General features: G+C 35.4%; 1 protein-coding gene across 4 annotated transcripts in view; it reads left to right on the top strand.

Moving 5' to 3' along the window:
- Positions 1-22354, top strand: part of LYST (lysosomal trafficking regulator) — a 218835-nt gene that overhangs the window by 69968 nt on the left and 126513 nt on the right. For all 4 annotated transcript variants that reach the window (XR_004244971.2, XM_032136200.2, XM_032136199.2 and 1 more), the window contains exons 4-11: positions 1187-1277; positions 3710-5792; positions 7476-8505; positions 9477-9638; positions 11071-11227; positions 13028-13254; positions 13736-13802; positions 20499-20608. Coding sequence is in view for 3 of the 4 variants with exons in the window: in XM_032136200.2 (XP_031992091.1) it covers positions 1187-1277; positions 3710-5792; positions 7476-8505; positions 9477-9638; positions 11071-11227; positions 13028-13254; positions 13736-13802; positions 20499-20608 (3927 nt within the window). In the remaining variant the exon portion in view is untranslated. The remainder of the gene's footprint in view (positions 1-1186; positions 1278-3709; positions 5793-7475; positions 8506-9476; positions 9639-11070; positions 11228-13027; positions 13255-13735; positions 13803-20498; positions 20609-22354) is intronic.

Below are 22354 nucleotides of genomic sequence, written 5' to 3'. Positions count from 1 at the left end.
CATCTCAGACTCCATATGTCTAAAAAGTGAATCCATCACCTTTATCCCAACCTAATACCACTTGTAAATTTCCTGTCTTGGTGAATACATTATCAGCTACCTAGTTGCTGAAACCAGAAACCTGTAGGTCCTTTTAGATCTTTTTTTTTTTTTCTCCCTTATGTGCCATAGATAATCAACTGCAAGTTATTTTAGTTCTACCTTACAGTTTCTCAAGTATGTCTCCTTTTCCCTTCTGGAGTACTTCAGAAAGTCATCATCTCTCTCATCTGGATTATTGTTTCCCTGCCTCTAACACTGCTTCCCCTTCCACCTAATTCTGTTCAGCAAATCCGATTGTGTCATCATGCGACCCCCTCTCCCACCGACTGGTATAAGGCAAGAACTCAAACTTGATTTGTCGTTAAATCCTTTACTACCCATGTCCCAGCTGTCCCAGGTCTAGCTCTCTAGCTCCCATTCTCCTTCCATACTTCTGATAATGACTGCTCCTTTTTCCGAACTCCTAAACTGAATGCTTGTACCACCCCTGGATACTTACTCATACTACCTGCCTTCTGCTGTTCTTTAACTGTTTATGTGTATGTATTTTATGGACCAAATGAGGGGACCTTCTCCAGGGCTTGGACCATATCCTCCAGAAAGGGTAAGACAGTATTTTTGTGGACATAGTGTGCAGTCAATAAATATTTATTGGATTACATTCACTAATAAGTCTTTCTCTCCTTATATATTACTTATTAATAATGTCAATTTCTCTTTTTAAAATTGTCTCTGAGTTTTACATTTAACTGCATGAAGGCTTCACATTTTTCTAGTAACTTTGTAGCATTGCTTTGCTAATTAATAGGGCTTAACTTTTCATTTTCACCTAGCAAATCTGTTTCTTCATAGGTGAGGAATTCTTGCAATGTGCATGGTGGTAATAACAGCTATTTTTAGAAATATCAGCAAGAGTGTGCTAAATACTGTCAAATACTCTTAGATTCTTCTATCATTAGAAAGGCTTATAAACTTAAAAGTATCACAGCTTTAACTGGATTGAAGATAGGTTAATTTGATTCTTAGCTTTTCAAATGCAGCCTTTCAAGAAAAAGGATTTTTTGGTTCAGTTTAAGACAAGATATTAGGAACTGATGTGTCTTACCGCCTTAGAACATGAAGGATTCTTTTGTTACTGACATAGGCATTGACATGTAGAGAAGAACTCCTGACTCTTCTTCTGTCTCTCCTTCCACTGGTATGGAAGATACCTGTCCAAGAAGAAAAAGCAACAGGTATGCTTTTTCCCTTTATCATATCACTTGTGTTATCAAAATTTCATAGGAAAGTTACTTCTGCCTGAGTGTTTGATTCTGATTCAGAACAGTGTATGTTATTGTGATTTATTCATACTAAATATGAAAAATTATTTAGGCAAACACATTTTCCTTTCAATAACACAAAAACCACGGTGCTTCTTGGGGGAAGTACTTGAATGTACTGATGATTAGAAAATGTATGAAGAAGCAGAAACTTATCAGAAGGAGTGAGTCTAGGTGTGCAGCATAACATCAGAAAAATGGATAGTGAAAAGTTGGAAGTGAAAAGTCTGAATAAAGAAATTAAAGTTTCTTTGCTTATTTTAAAGACTGCTTTCTATTACCAGTATTCTATAAGTGACTTTTGTAGTATTTGTTTTAGCTTAGTTTTTCTAGTGTCGCCTTTAAAGTATAATTTTTCTTTTTTTTTTTTTTAGACAGAGTCTCACTCTGTCGCCCAGGTTGGAGGGCAGTGGTGATCTCGGCTCACTGCAACCTCAGCCTCCTGAGTTCAAGCAATTCTTGTGCCTCAGCCTCCTGAGTAGATGGGATTACAGGTGTGCACCACCATGCCAGACTAATTTTTGCATTTTAGTACGTACAGATGGGATTTCACTATGTTGGCCAGGCTGGTCTCAAACTCCTGACCTCAAGTAATCTGCCCACCACAGCCTCCCGAAGTGCTGGGATTACAGGCCTGAGCTACCGTGCCCAGCCTAAAGGATACATTTGATGTAATATTTTGTTTCAAGCTTGGGTAGAATTATTGTTATGTAAGGTCAATAGATTTTTTAATTTATGATTTTGAAGAAATCATATGTCTATAAAGTACATGAAACTTTAAATGTTTCATTGGAGAGATTAATAGTTTTCCTCTTGACCCTTTCTTGTGACATGTGACTTGTGAGATGTTTGAAGATCTCTCAGGTTAAAAAAAAATTATTATATTTTAATTCCTGTATTTTTAGTGAATTTCATGGGGCTTTTTTTAAGGAGGTATCTAAGGTCTTGTAATACGGTTTTTCTGCTTATTTATTGATTCACTAACTCTCTGCTTTTATTTTTTTCTGAGTTTGCAGAATTCACAAATTGTTAATCATTTAAGAAATCTGATTAATGCTCTTTGGGGGAAGTTGTCTTCATTGTCTGCATCTTTTGCTTGGGTGGAATTTGTCAGACTCCTTTTAATTTCTCCTCTTCCCATCTGGTTTGCTTTCCTTGTCTTAGTAAAGCACAGATTTTTTATTTACAGATTTTAATTTATTCACTCTAAATTACAGCTACTTTTTTATATAGCTCTTACTACATACTGCAAAGAGAAAGACTGATTTAATTATCTTTTTAGTTAAAGGGAGAATTCATTCATTTCCCCTAAGAAGTAGTTACTGAGTGTTGACCATATGCCAGGCCCTATCTAGGCACTGGAGATGAAATAATGATGTCTATACCTGGTGCCTAGTTCAGTGCTGAGACATTTGAGAAATAATTTGAATAAAGAATTCTTTAAACCTCAGTTTTGGAGAACATTTGGCATATAGTGTATGATTTTGAAATAATTTTAGAAAAATCTTAAAGTAGTTAAGTTATATCAGGTCTATGAATACTATTTTTGAGAATATAATACATCCTTATATCTTAATTAGTGGTACTATGGAAAGAGATTTGTAAATAGTATGAACAATAGCACTAAATACCAGATAATCTATAGCATCTCATGTTGAAGTTAGACTATAATATATAGTTTTAAATCAGATTTACTTTCTTAACTCTGTTCTCTTTTGTTTGTTGTTGTTGTTTTGAGACAGAGTCTCACTCTGTCACCTGGGCTGGAGTGCAGTGGCACGATCTCATCTCATTGCAATGTCTGCCTCCCAGGTTCAAGCGATTCTCCTGCCTCAGGCTCCCAAGTAGCTGGGATTACAGGCGTGCACCACCACATCTGACTAATTTTTGTATTTTTACTAGAGACAGGGTTTCACTGTGTTGGCCAGGCTGGTCTCAAACTCTTGACCTCAAGTGATCCCACCTGCCTCAGTCTCCCAAAGTGCTGGGATTACAGGCATAAGCCACCTCACCCAGCCTCTCTTTTGTTGTTTTAAAAATCAGTTTGTATCCTTTGAAGTAATGTCAGCTAGTGTTTAGAGTAAGTATAGGTGTGCCTCTGTTTTGTTGTTTTAAAAATCAATTTGTATCCTTTGAACTAATGTCAGCTAGTGTTTAGAGTAAGGATAAGTGTGAGAGGAGGTAACCCAGAGATATGACATAAATGAAGGAAATCAGCCCTGCAGCAAAATACATTGAGGATAAACTCCTTTAGTGGATTTAAGATAAATAAGAGGGCTGTCACCTTAAAATTGAGTTTTAAAACATGCTGAGATATTCTAAGTCTTCTTTTTTCATTCCATTAGATTTTAATCTACCGCTCTCAGCAGATATAATCCTGACCAAAGAAAAGAACTCAAGTTCACAAAGATCCACTCAGGAAAAATTACATTTAGAAGGAAGTGTCCTGTCTAGTCAGGTTTCTGCAAAAGTAAATGTTTTTCGAAAAAGCAGACGACAGCGTAAAATTACCCATCGCTATTCTATAAGAGATGCAAGAAAGACACAGCTCTCCACCTCAGATTCAGAAGCCAATTCAGATGAAAAAGGCATAGCAATGAATAAGCATAGAAGGCCCCATCTGCTGCAGCATTTTGTAACATCGTTTCCTAAACAAGACCACCCTAAAGCTAAACTTGACCACTTAGCAACCAAAGAAGAACAGACTCCTCCAGATGCTATGGCTTTGGAAAATTCCAGAGAGATTATTCCAAGACAGGAGTCAAACACTGACATTTTAAGTGAGCCAGCTGCCTTGTCTGTTATCAGTAACATGAACAATTCTCCGTTTGACTTATGTCATGTTTTGTTATCTTTATTAGAAAAAGTTTGTAAGTTTGACATTACCTTGAATCATAGTTCTCCTTTAGCAGCCAGTGTAGTGCCCACACTAACTGAATTCCTAGCAGGCTTTGGGGACTGCTGTAGTCTGAGCGACAACTTGGAGAGTCGAGTAGTTTCTGCAGGTTGGACTGAAGAACCAGTGGCTTTGATTCAAAGGATGCTCTTTCGAACAGTATTGCATCTTCTGTCAGTAGATGTTAGTACTGCAGAGATGATGCCAGAAAATCTTAGGAAAAATTTAACTGAGTTGCTTAGAGCAGCTTTAAAAATTAGAATATGGCTAGAAAAGCAGCCTGACCCTTTTTCACCAAGACAAAAGAAAACACTGCAGGAGGTTCAGGAAGATTTTGTGTTTTCAAAGTATCGTCATAGAGCCCTTCTTTTACCTGAGCTTTTGGAAGGAGTTCTTCAGATTCTGATCTGTTGTCTTCAAAGTGCAGCTTCAAATCCCTTCTACTTCAGTCAAGCCATGGATTTGGTTCAAGAATTCATTCAGCATCATGGATTTAATTTATTTGAAACAGCAGTTCTTCAAATGGAATGGCTGGTTTTAAGAAATGGAGTTCCTCCCGAGGCCTCAGAGCATTTGAAAGCCCTAATAAATAGTGTGATGAAAATAATGAGCACTGTCAAAAAAGTGAAATCAGAGCAACTTCATCATTCGATGTGTACAAGAAAAAGGCACAGACGATGTGAATATTCTCATTTTATGCATCATCACCGAGATCTCTCAGGTCTTCTGGTTTCGGCTTTTAAAAACCAGGTTTCCAAAAACCCATTTGAAGAGACTGCAGATGGAGATGTTTATTATCCTGAGCGGTGCTGTTGCATTGCAGTGTGTGCCCATCAGTGCTTGCGCTTACTACAGCAGGCTTCCTTGAGCAGCACTTGTGTCCAGATCCTATCGGGTATTCATAACATTGGAATATGCTGTTGTATGGATCCCAAATCTGTAATCATTCCTTTGCTCCATGCTTTTAAATTGCCAGCACTGAAAAATTTTCAGCAGCATATATTGAATATCCTTAACAAACTTATTTTGGATCAGTTAGGAGGAGCAGAGATATCACCAAAAATTAAAAAAGCAGCTTGTAATATTTGTACTGTTGACTCTGACCAACTAGCCCAATTAGAAGAGACACTGCAGGGAAACTTATGTGATGCTGAACCCTCCTCAAGTTTATCCAGTCCTTCTTACAGATTTCAAGGGATCCTGCCCAGCAGTGGATCTGAAGATTTGTTGTGGAAATGGGATGCTTTAAAGGCTTATCAGAACTTTGTTTTTGAAGAAGACAGATTACATAGTATACAGATTGCAAATCACATTTGCAATTTAATCGAGAAAGGCAATATAGTTGTTCAGTGGAAACTATATAATTACATATTTAATCCTGTGCTCCAAAGAGGAGTTGAATTAGCACATCATTGTCAACACCTAAGCATTACTTCAGCTCAAAGTCATATATGTAGCCATCATAACCAGTGCTTGCCTCAGGACGTGCTTCAGGTTTATGTAAAAACTCTGCCTATCCTGCTTAAATCCAGGTTTGTATGTGTGTGTTGGGGTGGGGGGGCTGGGGGTTGTTGCGCGTGTCTAGATCTTTTTCATTGGATGCTTTCAAGTGAGTGATAAAGTGTATGCATTTAAACTTCTAACACTGATATCTCCAGGGCCTTGGCAGTAGTGTGATCGTATTTACTCTTTATTCTTTCCTAGGATTTAATTTCAATTTGTCAACAAAAAATGTTCTCCTTCCATGTCAGATTTGTTTTAACCATTTGTTTATGTATGTATGCATTTTTTACTGAGCTGTTTATAGAGAAGAGGATAGAGCCATTGATTTTAATTTCTCAACAAAAAGAAAAGTTTTAGATATACTTCTGAGAAAAATGTAGATGAAACAGATATCCAAGAGCAGAGCAAGTTTAATTACTTTATATTTCCTTGATAGAATATTATGGCCATTGAAAATGTTTACAAAAATCATATTGGAATATGAGAAAATGATTGTAGTATCTTATGGGTAAAATATAAACAATTAAAATAGTGTTCACTTATTTACAACTATGTAAAATATGTATTACATATAAAATAATACATAAAACGATTATTGAGGCAGAGGCACTAATGGGATTATTAATTTTAAAATATTATATTTACATTTATAACCTCTGCAATATATGTAGAAAAATTAGAAAATATAGATGAACAAAAATAAGAAGATTAAAATTACTTTTAATCCTATCAGTGAGTTTTCCAGACTTTGTGATTGCCAAATCTGGTGCATTTAAAAATAGTTTTATAAATGAATAGGTAGACTGGCCTTTCAAATTAGTGCATATACCATTTTAGAAACTTATACAGAAATAACCTATCATTAATATCTTCATGTGTGGCATTTTTTGGTCAATCTTAGTACAACTACTTTAAAACTATTATTGATGTTAAATCAATGCCTTACAGTCATTTAAAAATTTTTCTGACATTTTGACATTGTATAAATAGAACTGACTGATGTGAAAGTTTTGTAACTCTTTGGCATATTTGTGGACAACCTGAATCTTTGTGATGAAAGGGCTGAGAATCACCTAGCTGGCTTATATTAAAGTTATTACTAGGATTCCAATGATCTAGACACAAGTCTCACTGGAGACAGAGTTGAAAACCTTTTATAGTATTTGTACCATTGACTCTGTTCAACTAGCCCAATTAGAAGGGAAATTCATGTGATGCTGAGCCTTCTGAAGATTTTCAGCTCTGTAGTGTGATTCTTACCCTTCATAAGGTATAGATTTAAAGTAAACAGATTCCCAAATGAACCGTCAGGCGGACAAACTAACGAACAAACACATGCTTGCCTGCCCTCAGGGTGTCCACCTCAAGTGTGGTGGTGGCTGTGGTGTTCAGAATGTATATAGAATTTGCCATTTGGAGAAAAATTTTCTTCCCTGAATTGCTTCATTTAATGTGGGACAGGTAATCTTTTCTTTTTAGATACTGCTGGAGCCATATATACAAATGTTTGAAGAAGGATATCAGAGTAATTAGAAAGTAACTTGAGGTCCTAATTATATTTAACTAAGAACTTTAGCCTGATAATTGATGAATAAAATTAGGTAGTGGTTAGTATACCCCACATGCAATAGTGATATTAAATACTATATGTACCTATTTATAAATGATGTTTCTTTATTTAAACCTTTTTACATGCTTTTTTTCTTTCACAGGGTAATAAGAGATTTGTTTTTGAGTTGTAATGGAGTAAGTCAAATAATCGAATTAAATTACTTAAATGGTATTCGAAGTCATTCTCTAAAAGCGTTTGAAACTCTGATAATCAGCCTAGGGGAGCAACAGAAAGATGCCTCAGTTCCAGGTATTGATGGGATAGACACTGAACAGAAGGAGTTGTCCTCTGTACATGTGGGTACTTCTTTTCATCATCAGCAAGCTTATTCAGATTCTCCTCAGAGTCTCAGCAAATTTTATGCTGGCCTCAAAGAAGCTTATCCAAAGAGACGGAAGACTGTTAACCAAGATGTTCATATCAACACAATAAACCTATTCCTCTGTGTGGCGTTTTTATGCATAAGTAAAGAAGCAGAGTCTGATAGGGAGTCGGCCAATGACTCAGAAGATACTTCTGGCTATGACAGCACAGCCAGCGAGCCTTTAAGTCATATGCTGCCATGTTTATCTCTCGAGAGCCTTGTCTTGCCTTCTCCTGAATATATGCACCAAGCAGCAGACATTTGGTCTATGTGTCGTTGGATCTACATGTTGAGTTCAGTCTTCCAGAAACAGTTTTATAGGCTTGGTGGTTTCCCAGTATGTCATAAGTTAATATTTATGATAATACAGAAACTGTTCAGAAGTTGCAAAGAGGAGCAAGGAAAAAAGGAGGGAGATACAAATGTAAATGAAAACCAGGATTTAAACAGAATTTCTCAACCTGAGATAACTGTGAAGGAAGATTTATTATCTTTGACTATAAAAAGTGACCCCATACCATCAGAACTAGATAGTCTAAAAAAGAGTGCTGACAGTTTAGGTAAATTAGAGTTACAGCATATTTCTTCCATAAATGTGGAACAAGTTTCAGCTACTGAAGCCGCTCCCGAGGAAGCAAAGATATTTACAAGTCCAGAAAGTGAGACCTCACTTCAGAGTATACGACTTTTGGAAGCCCTTCTGGCCATTTGTCTTCATGGTGCCAGAACTAGTCAACAGAAGATGGAATTGGAGTTACCTAATCAGGTAATACCTTGTCGTTAGTCCAGCTCTTATGTAATATATATACATATATATGCACACACATATATATTATGTTTTATATATATATACACGTACATACACACACATTTTATAAGTGTCAGATGAATAATAATGGATATTGTGTTTCAAAGTTGAAAGATCTAAATCTTTGTGTGATGCTGTTGGCTGCCCTGCCCAGATCTCCTTTACCAAACTGATCACCCATTCACCATCTGCGCATCAGCACCCATCTTCCAGGAATCGCCCTTGACCGATGGGAGATGCCTGGGAAGGATGCTCATAGCTAATGCTGATAGATGTGGCTTTAAGAAGTGGGGACAATCATTGTGGGGCACTTCAGGCTCCAGAGCTTCCCAGGAAATGAGGCTGGGACTAGACTTCTCCTAAAACCACATCTTTGTCCAGATTCTTCCCTAACCTCTTCTGCTTTACCTCACATTCTTACAAATTTTCTCCTGAGATCATTTCTCAACTAAAAAGGAATCTAGGGACCTGGAATATTGCAGACCTCTTCTGTCCTCACTAACTTACACCTAACTGTTCAGTCGGCCAACAGGCTCTTCCTACTTCAGTTCCAGCCTCCATGTTGCCTTATCTGCAAAAAATCCTGATGCTTCCACACTGAATTTCCACAATTGAAATTCACATGCTTTAACACAGCACACAAAACTCTTCAGTCTTGCTTTGACTTCTTTGCTTAGCTTAATTTCTTGCCATTCTTTACCATGCTGCAATGAAAACCAAATAAGATGAACTATTTTATCAATAAAAATGTTGTTAATTTTAACAGGATGTTTATATAGAGCTAGATATTTATATAGTCATTTTGCTTTCATATCAACTGCAAATAAATGGATTAGCTTTATACTTAGGTAAATATTTATTATTTATTTTTTCATCATTTAGTTTTTTAATGGTTATTAATATTCTTAGTCTTTTTTATTTTACCTTAGAACTTGTCTGTGGAAAATATATTATTTGAAATGAGGGACCATCTTTCCCAGTCAAAGGTGATTGAAACACAACTAGCAAAGCCTTTATTTGATGCCCTGCTTCGAGTTGCCCTCGGGAATTATTCAGCAGATTTTGAACATAATGATGCTATGACTGAGAAGGTATGAATAACAACATATAGTTGTGTTCTTTGGGTATGACCAGCAGAGGTGGAAGTGTGGGATGAGACTAGGACGCTGATGAATGTCATTAGAGCATATGGACTAGGACTTGGTCAGATGAGTTCAGTGGATCTTATCTCCTCGTGATGGATATGTGATGGGATGGACAGTGTTTTGTCATTGCCCCATCTTACACATAACAGGAGAGCAATACGATATGCTTTTCCTTATCTAATCTGGAAATTTACTGAGAATTACTTCCAGTTAGGACAGAAATATATTACTTGATTTGGTATATTTTACATATACCTGATAGTTTATTAAATGCTAATTCAGGGATGGTGATGATTTACCTATCCTATCTGGTTCTTTGGTGGTACAGCTAATATTTCCAGAACTCTCTACTCACATTAATTTTAAATCATTCAACATAAAAATGACTAGTACTTACAAAAAAATAGCAGTCACAGTGTTTTAGTTGTTTAACATTTTTTCCTGAAACAACTATTGTAATTTTCTTTCCTAAAATTATGTGGTGCATAATTGGCTTCTTTCCCTCTCATTTTATGTTTATTTTACCTTTAATTGCCATCTGTCCTTTATTTTTTATATAACTTCTCTTTTAACTCCTTGATCTAGCCATATATATAATGTTTTATAAGGTTTTGAAATAACATTTTATGTTACTATTTGCCATAACTTAAAAACATGCTGAAATAGCTATGAATAAGTTCATCATATTACTGAATTAATTGATTAACTGTAAAATGTTAAAATACCTACTTTATTCTACCTTTTATTGTTGTTACAATGATGAAGTATTCTGAGCTTCTTTAAGTGAAAATGTTTTCTAAAATGAAGGTATTAGTGGAATTTTTATAAGAGAAGGAAAATTTCTTTCTTGCACAGGAAGTTAGTACTGGAACTCTTGACTTCTGAGATGCTTGTTATGTAGACAGTTGCATTCTGAGATCTTTTAATTAATCCCTTTGAAAAAAATGTCTTGTCTGCTCTAGTTACCTAATTTATGAGGCATTTATAAAAATCCTTATGAAAAAATCTTTTTTATTAACAAATGTGCACCAATAATATATATTAGTATTAAATTGTGTGAAGTAAAATTTTACCACATTGTCGTTTTTAGTCATTTCCAATTGTATAACTAGAATTTCTTACATAGATTTATTTATTAAACTGAAATGACCTATAACTTACTTTGTTAGAAACCCCTTTTTTGAGGTATTAAGTTGTCTGAAAGGATCTGGGAAATTTTGCTGAGTGAATTTCATAATTTATAATGATTCATATTGTTTACTAAGTTTTTTTCTTCAAGAAAATGTTGAAACTGTCCTTAACATGACTTTTGAGTAATAAGTATTCTATTACTAAAAACAAGCAAATGTTACAACCTTTGAATTACACTGATTTATAGAGTCATCAATCTGCAGAAGAATTGTCATCCCAGCCTGGTGATTTTTCAGAAGAAGCTGAGGATTCTCAGTGTTGTAGTTTTAAACTTTTAGTTGAAGAAGAAGGTTACGAAGCAGATAGTGAAAGCAATCCTGAAGATGGCGAAACCCAGGATGATGGTAAAATATCATTGAAGTGCTTGTAATTCGATCTGCAAGCCAGATCATTAAATAGCAAAATGGTTCATAATAATACCACTTTATAATTTTGTATTGCCTTACAGTTTAACAAATGTGTTGCATAATCATTTTATTGATCTTCCCAACAGTCTGGCATTCATATATGCAACAATGTGATATAGTTTGTTATCACACACATGGTCTGAGTGCTTAAGAACATGGAGTGAAGGACAAAGTCCCCAGTTTCATGTATATTCTAGTGTGAAAGACAATAAATACTAGAAGTAGATAATAAAATAGAAATCGATAAACTGGGTGATGTCATAATAGTAACTGGGTGGTGAGGGAAGTCCTTTCTGAAGAGGCAATGTTTACGTTGAGGACTAAATGAAATCAAGCTAGGCAGACAAACACTGGCAGGAAGAGCATTCAGGCAGTTTGTTACAAAGAATACATAATACAAGGAATGAAGACACCTGTCTGTGACATCCAAGCATAGATTTCTTCTTAGTTTACCACAGCTCAGTTTGTCTTTAGGATGGAACTATATTGCCTATGATCCTTTCCTCCCTTGTCTTTGGATTTAAAATGAGTAGCATGGAAAAGATGGGTTGATTAGAGCCAAGAGACTTCTGGCAAGACTCCATCTTTTTATATGCTGGCCTTGTGAGTGTCCTAGTACTGCTAGTTTTTTTTTTTTTTTTTTTCGAGATGGAGTCTTGCTCTGTCACCCAGGCTAGAGTGCAGTGGCGTTGATCTCGACTCACTGCAACCTCCACCTCCCAGGTTCAAGCCATTCTCCTGCCTCCGCCTCCCAAGTAGCTAGGATTTCAGGAGCCCGCCACCGTGCCCAGCTAATTGTTATATTTTTAGTAGAGATGGGGTTTCACATGTTGCCCAGGCTAGTCTCGAACTCCTGACCTCATGATCCACCTGCCTCGGCCTCCCAAAGTGCTGGGATTACAGGCGTGAGCCACCTCACCCAGCCACTGCTAGTCTTCACTGAGTTCTCAGTAGTATATCTTCCTCACAGTCAGTTTTCTTGCTCTCATCTAGTGAATGGGAATTATCACTGATATCTTACTTAAAGGGCTTGATGGACCCATGACTGGTGCTTTTTGAAAAAATATTGGTTTATTACTTTTTTTTATAGTACAGCTTGCCATAGTACAGATTTGACTTTATAATTTTGGATTTCCTCGTTTTTTATGTTTGCTAAGTAGATCTCAACTTAAAGAATTCTGGTCTAGGTAGAAATTTATAAATTTCTTAACTGTATCAACATTTTATTAAGAGCACAGCAATCTTAAAAGATCATATAAGTCAAATTTTCCAAAATGCAATATTCAATAAGACAGAGTCTGTTTCTCACTTACGAAGAAGGCAAAATTGATAATTCATCCAACCACTAGTCAAGCCTACTATTTTCACAAAGATTTGGGTAGGCAAATTGAACTGCTCTGTGATTTAGGTATTTGGGGGGTCAGAAAGTTTGAATAGATTTTTTTTTTTTAAAGTTGTGTCCATGGGATGTGTTAAATCTCTATCATATGTCTGTAAAAATTCTTATTTGTAAAATTTGTAGTTCTATTGAAGATGAAAATTGCTTTTAAGGCAACTCATTAATCTTCAAAATATCCATATCATTGTCAAAAGTTGTGTTATAGGAAAAGATTGGAAAAGGTTTTGTAAGCATCCTCTGGATAGTACTTTTGCCACTAGATCTTCTAAATGATTAATAAAGTTAGACATATTTAGTGTTTAGGGAATAAAAATAACCTTTTGTTTTTCTCTTTTCAGGGGTAGACTTAAAGTCTGAAACAGAAGGTTTCAGTGCATCAAGCAGTCCAAATGACTTACTCGAAAACCTCACTCAAGGGGAAATAATATATCCTGAGATTTGTATGCTGGAATTAAATTTGCTTTCTGCTAGTAAAGCCAAACTTGATGTGCTTGCCCATGTATTTGAGAGTTTTTTGAAAATTATTAGGCAGAAAGAAAAGAATGTTTTTCTGCTCATGCAACAGGTAAAAAATTCATTTAGTTAAATGTGATCAATATTTTTCAGACTCATTACCCAATAACATCTCCTTATGTATAACCCAACTTTTCTGAAAGTTATTTGAGATGATTACTTATCTTTTCTGGTACCGCAGGTGAATACTTACAAGTGGTATTCCAAAATCTTCTAATTCCATAGTTTTCTAAAGTAGCATAAAAAATTAATGTCCTTTGCTAGCCAGTAGTAAATCCTCATCTATTTCTGAGAATGGGTAATATTTTTTTAAATGCATTTAATTTTAATATATGCTCGCTGTTTTGAAAAATCAGTATAAAAAGAAAATGAAAATTAGTATAATCCTACACATAGTAGTCTTTTTAGTCATTTTTAAATACATATATACATATATAGTAGATACCCTATCATATAATTTATTATGACATTACAGTTGTTTCATGCTTCTGTGAGGTAAGCAATTTAATTTTGTATTTTTTTTTAATCTTCAGGGAACTGTGAAAAATCTTTTAGGAGGGTTCTTGAGTATTTTAACACAGGCTGATTCTGATTTTCAAGGTAAGTTGAAACTGTTTTAAACAATAGCTCTGAAATTATTTTATGTGAAAAGTTGATAATAATGGCTTCTGGCCGGGTGTGGTGGCTCATGCCTGTGATCTTGGCACTTTGGGAGGCTGAGGTGGCAGGTGGATCACTTGAGCCTGGGAGTTCAAGACCAGCCTGGGCAATATAGAGAGACCCGTCTCTATAAAAATTAGCCAGGTGTGGTGGCACATGCCTGTGGTCCTAGCTACTTGGGAAGCTGAGGTGGGAGGATCATTTAGGCCCAGGAGGCCAAGGCTGCAGTGAGCCATGATCGTGCTACTGCACTCCAGTCTGGGTGACAGAGCAAGACCCTGTCTCAAAAAAAAAAAAAAAAAAAAAAGGCTTGCATTGACATAGTGCTCTGTGATTTCAAAAAAGTGTCTTTATATGCATTATCTCATTTGTTCCTCAGATCCACACAACGAAATAGACAGAGTGCAAGTATGTTTATAGAGAGGAAAATCTGGATTCCAAAGGGTTGGGTTGTTTAGGATCATATACAAAGAAGTGGCATTGTGGGGACTGTAACCCAGTCTAATGCCATGTTGTTGCCATATCTGATATTGATTACTCTGTACTTGGTACTTCCTCAGACATTTGAGAAATTCTTAATGATTGCTAATCACAAGAAATCTAAATTTTAATTGGAGAATTAAGGCTAGCCTACACGAGACGTTAATTTTGGTTTGTATGATGTTTTCTCATGATTAAATTCAGGTTATACATTTTTGGCAGGAATACTCAGACGTGATATTGGGTCCTTCTGAGTGCATCATATCAAAAGGACTTATGATATCTGGATCTTACTACTGGTGATGTTAACTTTGATCATGTGGTTAAGGAAGTGTTTGCCAAGTTTCTCTATTGTAAAGTTACTATTTTCCCTTTATAATTAATAAGTATCTTGTGGGGAGATAACTTGAGACTATGTAAATGTATTTTTTCTCATTCTTTCATCCACTAATTTTAGTATTATGAAAAAAATATGAAAGTATGATGATTCTTGACTGAAACAGTTAATTCTGTGGTATCTGCCAAATAGTGATTTTCTGTTTCCATCATTCCTTCATTTATTAACTGAGATTGTACTGTAAGGAAAAGCTTTCTCTTCTCCTTCATTTACTTATTTAGTATATGGGTGTATTTTTATTATTATGCTAGGCACTTAGTGAATCCTTGTGATCTGAATATGTGTTTTTAACTCTGAGAAATTATGTTCCATTATTTAATGACAGCTTTATTGGGATATAATTCCCATACCATAACATTCGCCTACTTAAAGTGTATAGTTCAGTGTTTTGTAGTAGGCAGTTTATTTACAGAGCTGTGCAACCATCACCACAATTAATTTTAGAACATTTTCATCACCCCCAAAAGAAACCCTGTACCCTTTAGCATTTATTGCCTATTGCACCTTAACCCTCCCCTGCATGGATTCTCCTGCCCCTGGCAATCACTCATCTACTTCCTTTTCTGGATATTTTTCATGTAAATGGAATATGTGGTCTTTTGTGACTGGTTTCTTTCACATAGCATGATGCTTTCAACTTTCATGTTGTAGCATGTTTCAGCACTTTAGTTCTCTTTCTAATCATTTTTTAAATTTTTTACTTTGCATGGATTCCTTTTTTCAGTGTTTTTTTTGGGGGGGGGTTTTTGTTTGTTTGTTTTGGTTTTTTTTTTTTAGACAGGGTTTTGCCCTTGTTGCCCAGGCTGGAGTGCAGTGGTATGATCTCAGCTCACTGCAACGTCCACCTCCCAGGTTAAGCAATTCTCCTTCAGTTTTTATTAATAGACTTTATTTTTTAGAACAGCTTTAGATTTACAGAGAAATTGAACAGATATTATAGAGAGTTCTCCCATTACACCCCTCCCTGCCAGTTTCCCCTATTATTAACATCCAATTTTTTATGATATATGTATTATAATGAATGAACTTATATTGATACGTTATTATTAACTAAAGTCCATAATTCAGATTTCTTAAATTTTTACCTAATGTCCTTTTTCTGTTCAAGGATTTTATCTAGGATAATACTACATAATAGTTAGTTGTCATGTCTTCTTAGGTACCTCTTGACTGTAACAGTTTCTCAGACTTGCCTTGTTTTTGTTGGCCTTGACAGTTTTGAGGGGTACTGGTCAGAATGTCCCTGTATCAGAATTTGTTTGACATTTTTCTCATTGTGCTATCTTGTGATTTTGATTTGTATTTCCCTGATGATTAGTGATGTTGAACCTCTTTTCATGTGCTTATTGGCCATTTGTATATCTTGTTTGAAGAAATGTCTATTCAAGCCCTCTGCTTATGTTTGAATTGGGTTGTTTCTTTTTTTGTTGTTGAGGTTTAAGAGTTCTCTATATATTCTGGATATTGATTTCTTATCAGATATGTGATAGGTTAATATTTTCTCCCATTCTGTGGGTTGTGTTTTTACTCTGTTGATAGTATCCTTTGATGCACAAAAGTTTTTCATTTTGAAATCCGATTTATCTTTTTATTTAGTTGGCTGTACCTTTGGTGTCATATCTAAGAAATCATTGACAAATCCAATATTATGGAGTGTTCCCTGTAAGTTTTATTCTTAGGGATATATAGTTTTACATTTAGATCCTGAATTCATTTTGAGTTAAATTTTGTATACGATGTTAGGTAAGGACCCAACTTTATTATTATTATTTCACGTGTGAATATCCAGTTTTCTCAGCATCATTTGTTGAAGAGACTGTCCCTCCCCCATTGAATGGTTTTGGCACCTTTGTCAAAAGTCATGACTACACTAGGGGTATGGGCTTTTGAGAGGAAGATCATAGAAGCAAAGTGCCATTGTCATTAAATCATATCAAGGATACATATTGTCAACATGATTTATAATTGTTGATGTTGACCTTGATCACTTGCATTAAATAGTGTTTGTCATGTCTCTCCATTATAAAGTTACTTTTCCCCTTCCCTGCTTCTTTTCTTTTTTGGCTGAAATAACATTCCATTGTATGGATATACTGCATTTGATTTATCCATTCATCAATTGATGGGCATTTGGGTTGTTCTCCTTTTTTTCTACTATGAATAATGCTGCTATGAACACTTAGGTACAATTTTTTGTGTGAACATATGTTTTCATTTCTCTTGAGTCATTTATTTTGGATCATATGGTAACTCTGTGTTTAATCATTTGAGAAATTGACAGACTGTTGTCCAAAATGGCTATACCATTTTACATTCTTACCATCAGTGTATAAGGGTTCTAATTTCTTCATATTCTTGCCAGCACTTGTTATTATATGCCTTTTTAATTACATCTATCCTAGTGGATATGAAGTGGTATCTCATTGTGGTTTTGATTTGTATTTCCCTGAAGGCTAATGTATTAAGTATACCTTTGTGTGTGCCTTAGTCCCTTTTGTGCTACTATAATGGAATACCACAGACTTGAATGATTTATAATGAACAGAAATTTATTTTCTCACAGTTCTGGAGACTGAAAGTCCAAGATCAAAGTGCCAGCATCTGGCAAGGGCCTTCTTGCAGCATCCTCACATGGCAAAATGCAGAAAGGAAGAGAGGCAAAAGGGGGCTGAACTCTCCCTTTCATAAGGGCATGAATCGCACCCATGAGGGCAGACTCCTCATGACCCAGTCACCTCCCAAAGATCCCATCTCTTAACACTACCACAATGGCAACCAAATTTCAACTTGAGTTTTGGAGGGGACAGATATTTACACCATAGCGGTGTGCTTTTTAGCTATTTGCATATTTTCTTTGGATTTCTTCAGAGAAATGCCTATCCAAATCCTTCAACCATTTTTATACTGGTGATTCATGTTTTGATTATTGAATAGTAAGAGGTTTTTTTATGTATTCTAGATGCAAGTTCCTCATCAGATATGTGGTTTGCAAATATTTTCTCCCATTCTTTGTGCTGTCTCTTAACTTTCTTGATGGTTTACTTTGAAGCATGTTTTAAAAGATTTTTATGAAGTCCTGTTTGTCTATTCTATCTTTCATTGCTTTGCTTTTAATGTCATATATTAGATCTAATACAGGATCATAAAGATTTATTATTTTAAAAAATAATTTTCTCCTCTCCATATTCCCTCCTCTTTTTTTCTTGTATTCTGATTGTAATCTTGAGCCTTCCCAATTGATCTGGCAAAGATAAGATAATCTTTCCTGTCATATTGACTATGTCACTGTTTTTATGCTACATTTTGAGACATTTTTTCAATCCCAACCTTTTATTTAATTTTTTATTTCGGTAATTTTAATATTTCAGAGCTCTTTTTTTATTGTTTTCTGGTTCTTTTTCATATAAGGATATAATATCTCCTTGTATATATTTGATTATAGTAATAAACATCTTAAAGTTTCTTCTGTCCCCAAATTATCTCTTTTTCCTCTGGGGTCAGTTTTGTCAGTTTTTTTGTTTTTTAAATATTGTTTTTACTGCTTTAGGTTGCTAATTCTCTAATATTTTTATGAACCTTTTTAGCCCATTTATATTTAATAAAACTGTTGGAGATTTCCTCTAATATTGTGAAAGTGAATTTGTTTTCTATTTTGGCCTCTTTCCTGAGTGGGTAGTATGTTGAAGAGCTCTGTGTGAATGTGCCATTGGATGATTAGGGGCTTCCCAAACACCCTAATGAAGAGAGCTTTATTTTGGGGGACCATTAGGGATACTATTACCCTACATGGCAGTTTGCATACCTTAGAAAAATGCATCTTTCACATATAGGGCTTGACTGGCGTATAATGTCTTTGCACTGGGAAAAAAGGCATCCCTTTCTTGATCCAGGCATCACAGCCCAAAACCAGGATGCATGGCTTGGCATACAGCATTCAGACTTTATTTTAGTCTCTACTTTTCCCTTTGGTTAGGCAGTTTGTTCAGTCTGCAGACTGTACAGTTACACTCAGTAGCCATGATGCTAAAAGCCTATATACACCTGAGCTTTTGCCTGGTAATCCATTTTGTTTCTTTAGAGAAGAGTTATCATGTTTGGGACCTAAAAGTGAATACTGAACTATCTGTGCTCTCTACTGAGAAACAGGAGAGAGGTGGATATTCACAGACAGACCTTTCATTAATCCCTGTATTGTTAGCCGTACTCTCACTTTCTCTCTAGACCTTAGATGGACAGCTCGGCTTCTTACTGCTCTGAACCTCTTTGTAATTCAAAGGAATTCTAGGTTGCAGCTTTCTCTTTTTTCCATCTACTTTTCCATCTTCAAGAAATATTTTTAAATCTCTTACTAGATGTGCCCCAATGCCCACTGCCCCCACATATTTTTGCTGTTACGGGTTTCTTCCTTCTTATAATTCTGTACTTTAATGCTATGAGTTTTCAGTAGTACACAGAAGCAAGTGTATATATCCATTCCCCCATTTTTAACTGGAACCTGTCAGTTTTGAACTGGAAAAAAAAAAGTAAGCACACACACTTTGATCATATTATTTTCCTACTTAAAAACCTTTAATGGATTCATGTTATGTACAGGATAAAGTCCATGCTATTTTATAGTCTCATTGCAAGTAGTCTCTCCAGATGTATGCACTATTTTGCTACTGTGTCAGCTCATTACTTCTACAAAATATGTTGCTTAAATACGGCTTCTATTCTCTAAACTCTAGGTCTTCCAAAACTACCAGTCTTTTAAAACTTATCTCAGGTTTTAAATCAAGATTATTTCTTTCAGGTCAAAGTGGAGATGATATTTATTTTCTAGGGCTTTTTGTTTTTGGTGAGGATCAGCTGAAATAAAGCATGTAAAAATACTTTGAACACTATAATTTGCTCTACAAATATTAGTTATTATTTAGCTCTAAAGAATTCTATGAATTTGTGTATCACCATTTATGTTTTATGCTAAACCTATCATGGAATAAAGAAAATGTTCAAACTAAATAGCTTGTGGTATTTAAGTATTTAAATCATCTTTAATATTTCCACTACTTGTCATCGAATTTTGTACTTAAATAGTGATAGATATAATTTAAACATTTTCAAGATAAGATAGCAGACTATTTCATGATACAGAAGTATTAGCTTAACAAATATTATATTGATTTATGCTTCTTTCAAGAATGCCCTTAGTTTACTTGTAGCTAATTAATATTCAAGAAAAGTGAGCTCATGCTGGCCGGGCATGGTAGCTCACACCTGTAATCCCTGAACTTTGGGAGGCCGAGGCGGGTGGATCACCTGAGGTCAGGAGTTTGAGACCAGCCTGGCCAACATGGTGAAACCCCGTCACTACTAAAAATACAAAAATTAGCTGGGCATGGTGACACGTGCCTGTAGTCCCAGCTCCTCGGGAGGCTGAGGCAGGAGAATTGCTTGAACCTGGGAGGTGGAGGTTGCAGTGAGCCGAGATTGTGCCATTGCACTCCAGCCTGGGTGACAGGGCGAGACTCTGTCTAAAATAATAATAATAATAAAAATAATAAAAAGAAAAGTGGTTTTTGTTGTTTTTGATGGTTGGTTGGTTGATTTACATTTAGTTATATTGCTATTTCTTCCGCAAATTTTGTGATTCCTATACTAGATTTTTTATAATCCATTCAAAAAGTGATAATAGTATTTTACCTCTTTTGGTGAAATTGCTCATTTGTTCCTCTAATTGTGTACTAGCTTTAATTTTTTTCCCCCTTTCTTTAATTTAGCATGCCAGAGAGTATTGGTGGATCTTTTGGTATCTTTGATGAGTTCAAGAACGTGTTCAGAAGAGCTAACCCTTCTTTTAAGAATATTTCTGGAGAAATCTCCTTGTACAGTAAATATGCTATAATTTTTACATTTTTCACTGATAAATTCTTTCACTTATAATTTTAATAGGATGTATTTTTAATTATTTAGAAATGTTACTAAGCTCTTTCTTTTGATGTGACAGTACAGGCTATTTCACGTTATTATGTGTGAAATACTCAATTATATGCATATATTTTAACCATTTCACTTCAATTTTGATTAACCAGACATATCGCTGAGATTATATTTTCTTTACCCACCCCATCCCCAGTTTTTGTGCTTCAGAAAAGCTGAGTAATTTTAATTACCAAAGAGAACTTAATTATGAATAGTTATAACCATCTTAGGGATTATCCTTTTCAAAAGGTTATTATCCACTATACCCTTCAATTATTGTCTATGCTTCCCCTTTCCATTGGTGTGGCTTAGTGTCATTTAAACTATTATCTGCTAGGAAACCCATTTTTATAATGAAACCTTGACTAGAAGCATAAGCAAATAAGACAGAAAACTTTGGAGCTACTTTGTAATGGGATTGGATATTCCAGAGCCCTGCCCACTTTATCACCCTGCTCCAGTCCCAAGGTTCCTGAGGGAGCTCTGTGGAACATGGGTTAAAAATCACTAGTGTAGATCATTGAAACTAGCTGCTACATTTGTGGAATGCTTTTTTTATTACTTCTTCTGAGTATATTTGTCATTATCATAATCAACATCAGGTGTTATTTTAAGCATGACTAGGACATTGTACTAGATTAATCTTTTTTATTTTTTCGTTTTCTCTCCTTAGTCATTGTTCTTGCCTTTAATTAAATGGGCATTTCCTCTTATATTTTCTATAAATTCTACATTTCAGTTTAACCAAAAACTTGTACTATAAATAAAAGCTTAAAACCTTGTTTCAGTTTGCCAAACACAGATGAAAGAAAATTTACTTGATATGAAAAAATCATGTGAAATAAACTGGAAAGTAATTGAACACTCAGTTTTACGAAGCCAGTCATGCTCTAAAGTCAGAAATCTGGAGAATTTGTAATGTCTCTGCTTCTTTCCCTGATTTAAAAGTAATTGAGAGAAGAACCATAGTTTACTTAGAAATAAACATTTTTCTTTGGTAGAAATGATTATTGACATAAGTATTATATATAATTTAAAATTTAAAACCAAATCATAACTATTAAATCTAAATATGTATCAAAAAATCTCGGTACCCCATAAATATATGTACCTACTATGTATCCACAAAAATTAAAAAAAAAAAAACAACATTTAAGGCAGGGCGCCATGGCTCATGCCTGTAATCCCAGCACTTTGGGAGGCCTAGGTGGGCAGATCACCTGAGGTCAGGAGTTCGAGACCAGCCTGACCAATATGATGAAACCCCGTCTCTACTAAAAATACAAAAATTAGCTGGGCGTGGTGGCATGCACCTGTAATCCCAGCTACTCAGCGATTCAAAAAAAAAAAAAAAAAAAATAAAATGAAACAATTAACCCAAAAATTACATTTTTTAAAATAAAGGTGGGATGGTGATCAAAGGAGGCCGAGGTGGGTGGATCACCTGAGGTCAGGAGTGCAAGACTATCCTGGCCAACATGATGAAACCTCGTCTCTACTAAAAATACAAAAATTAGCTGGGGGTGGTGGTGGGTGCCTGTAATCCCAGCTACTCCGGAGGCTGAGGCAGGAGAATCGCCTGAACCTGGGAGGCGGAGGTTGCAGTGAGCCGAGATCGTGCCACTGCACTCCAGCCTGGGCAACAGAGTGAGAC

Source organism: Hylobates moloch, unplaced genomic scaffold, assembly GCF_009828535.3.
Source record: "Hylobates moloch isolate HMO894 unplaced genomic scaffold, HMol_V3 SCAFFOLD_18, whole genome shotgun sequence".
In the NCBI taxonomy this organism is placed as follows: Eukaryota; Metazoa; Chordata; class Mammalia; order Primates; family Hylobatidae; genus Hylobates; species Hylobates moloch.
The sequence above is the reverse complement of the archived record's forward strand: the minus strand, read 5'-3'. Positions and strand labels throughout refer to the sequence as shown.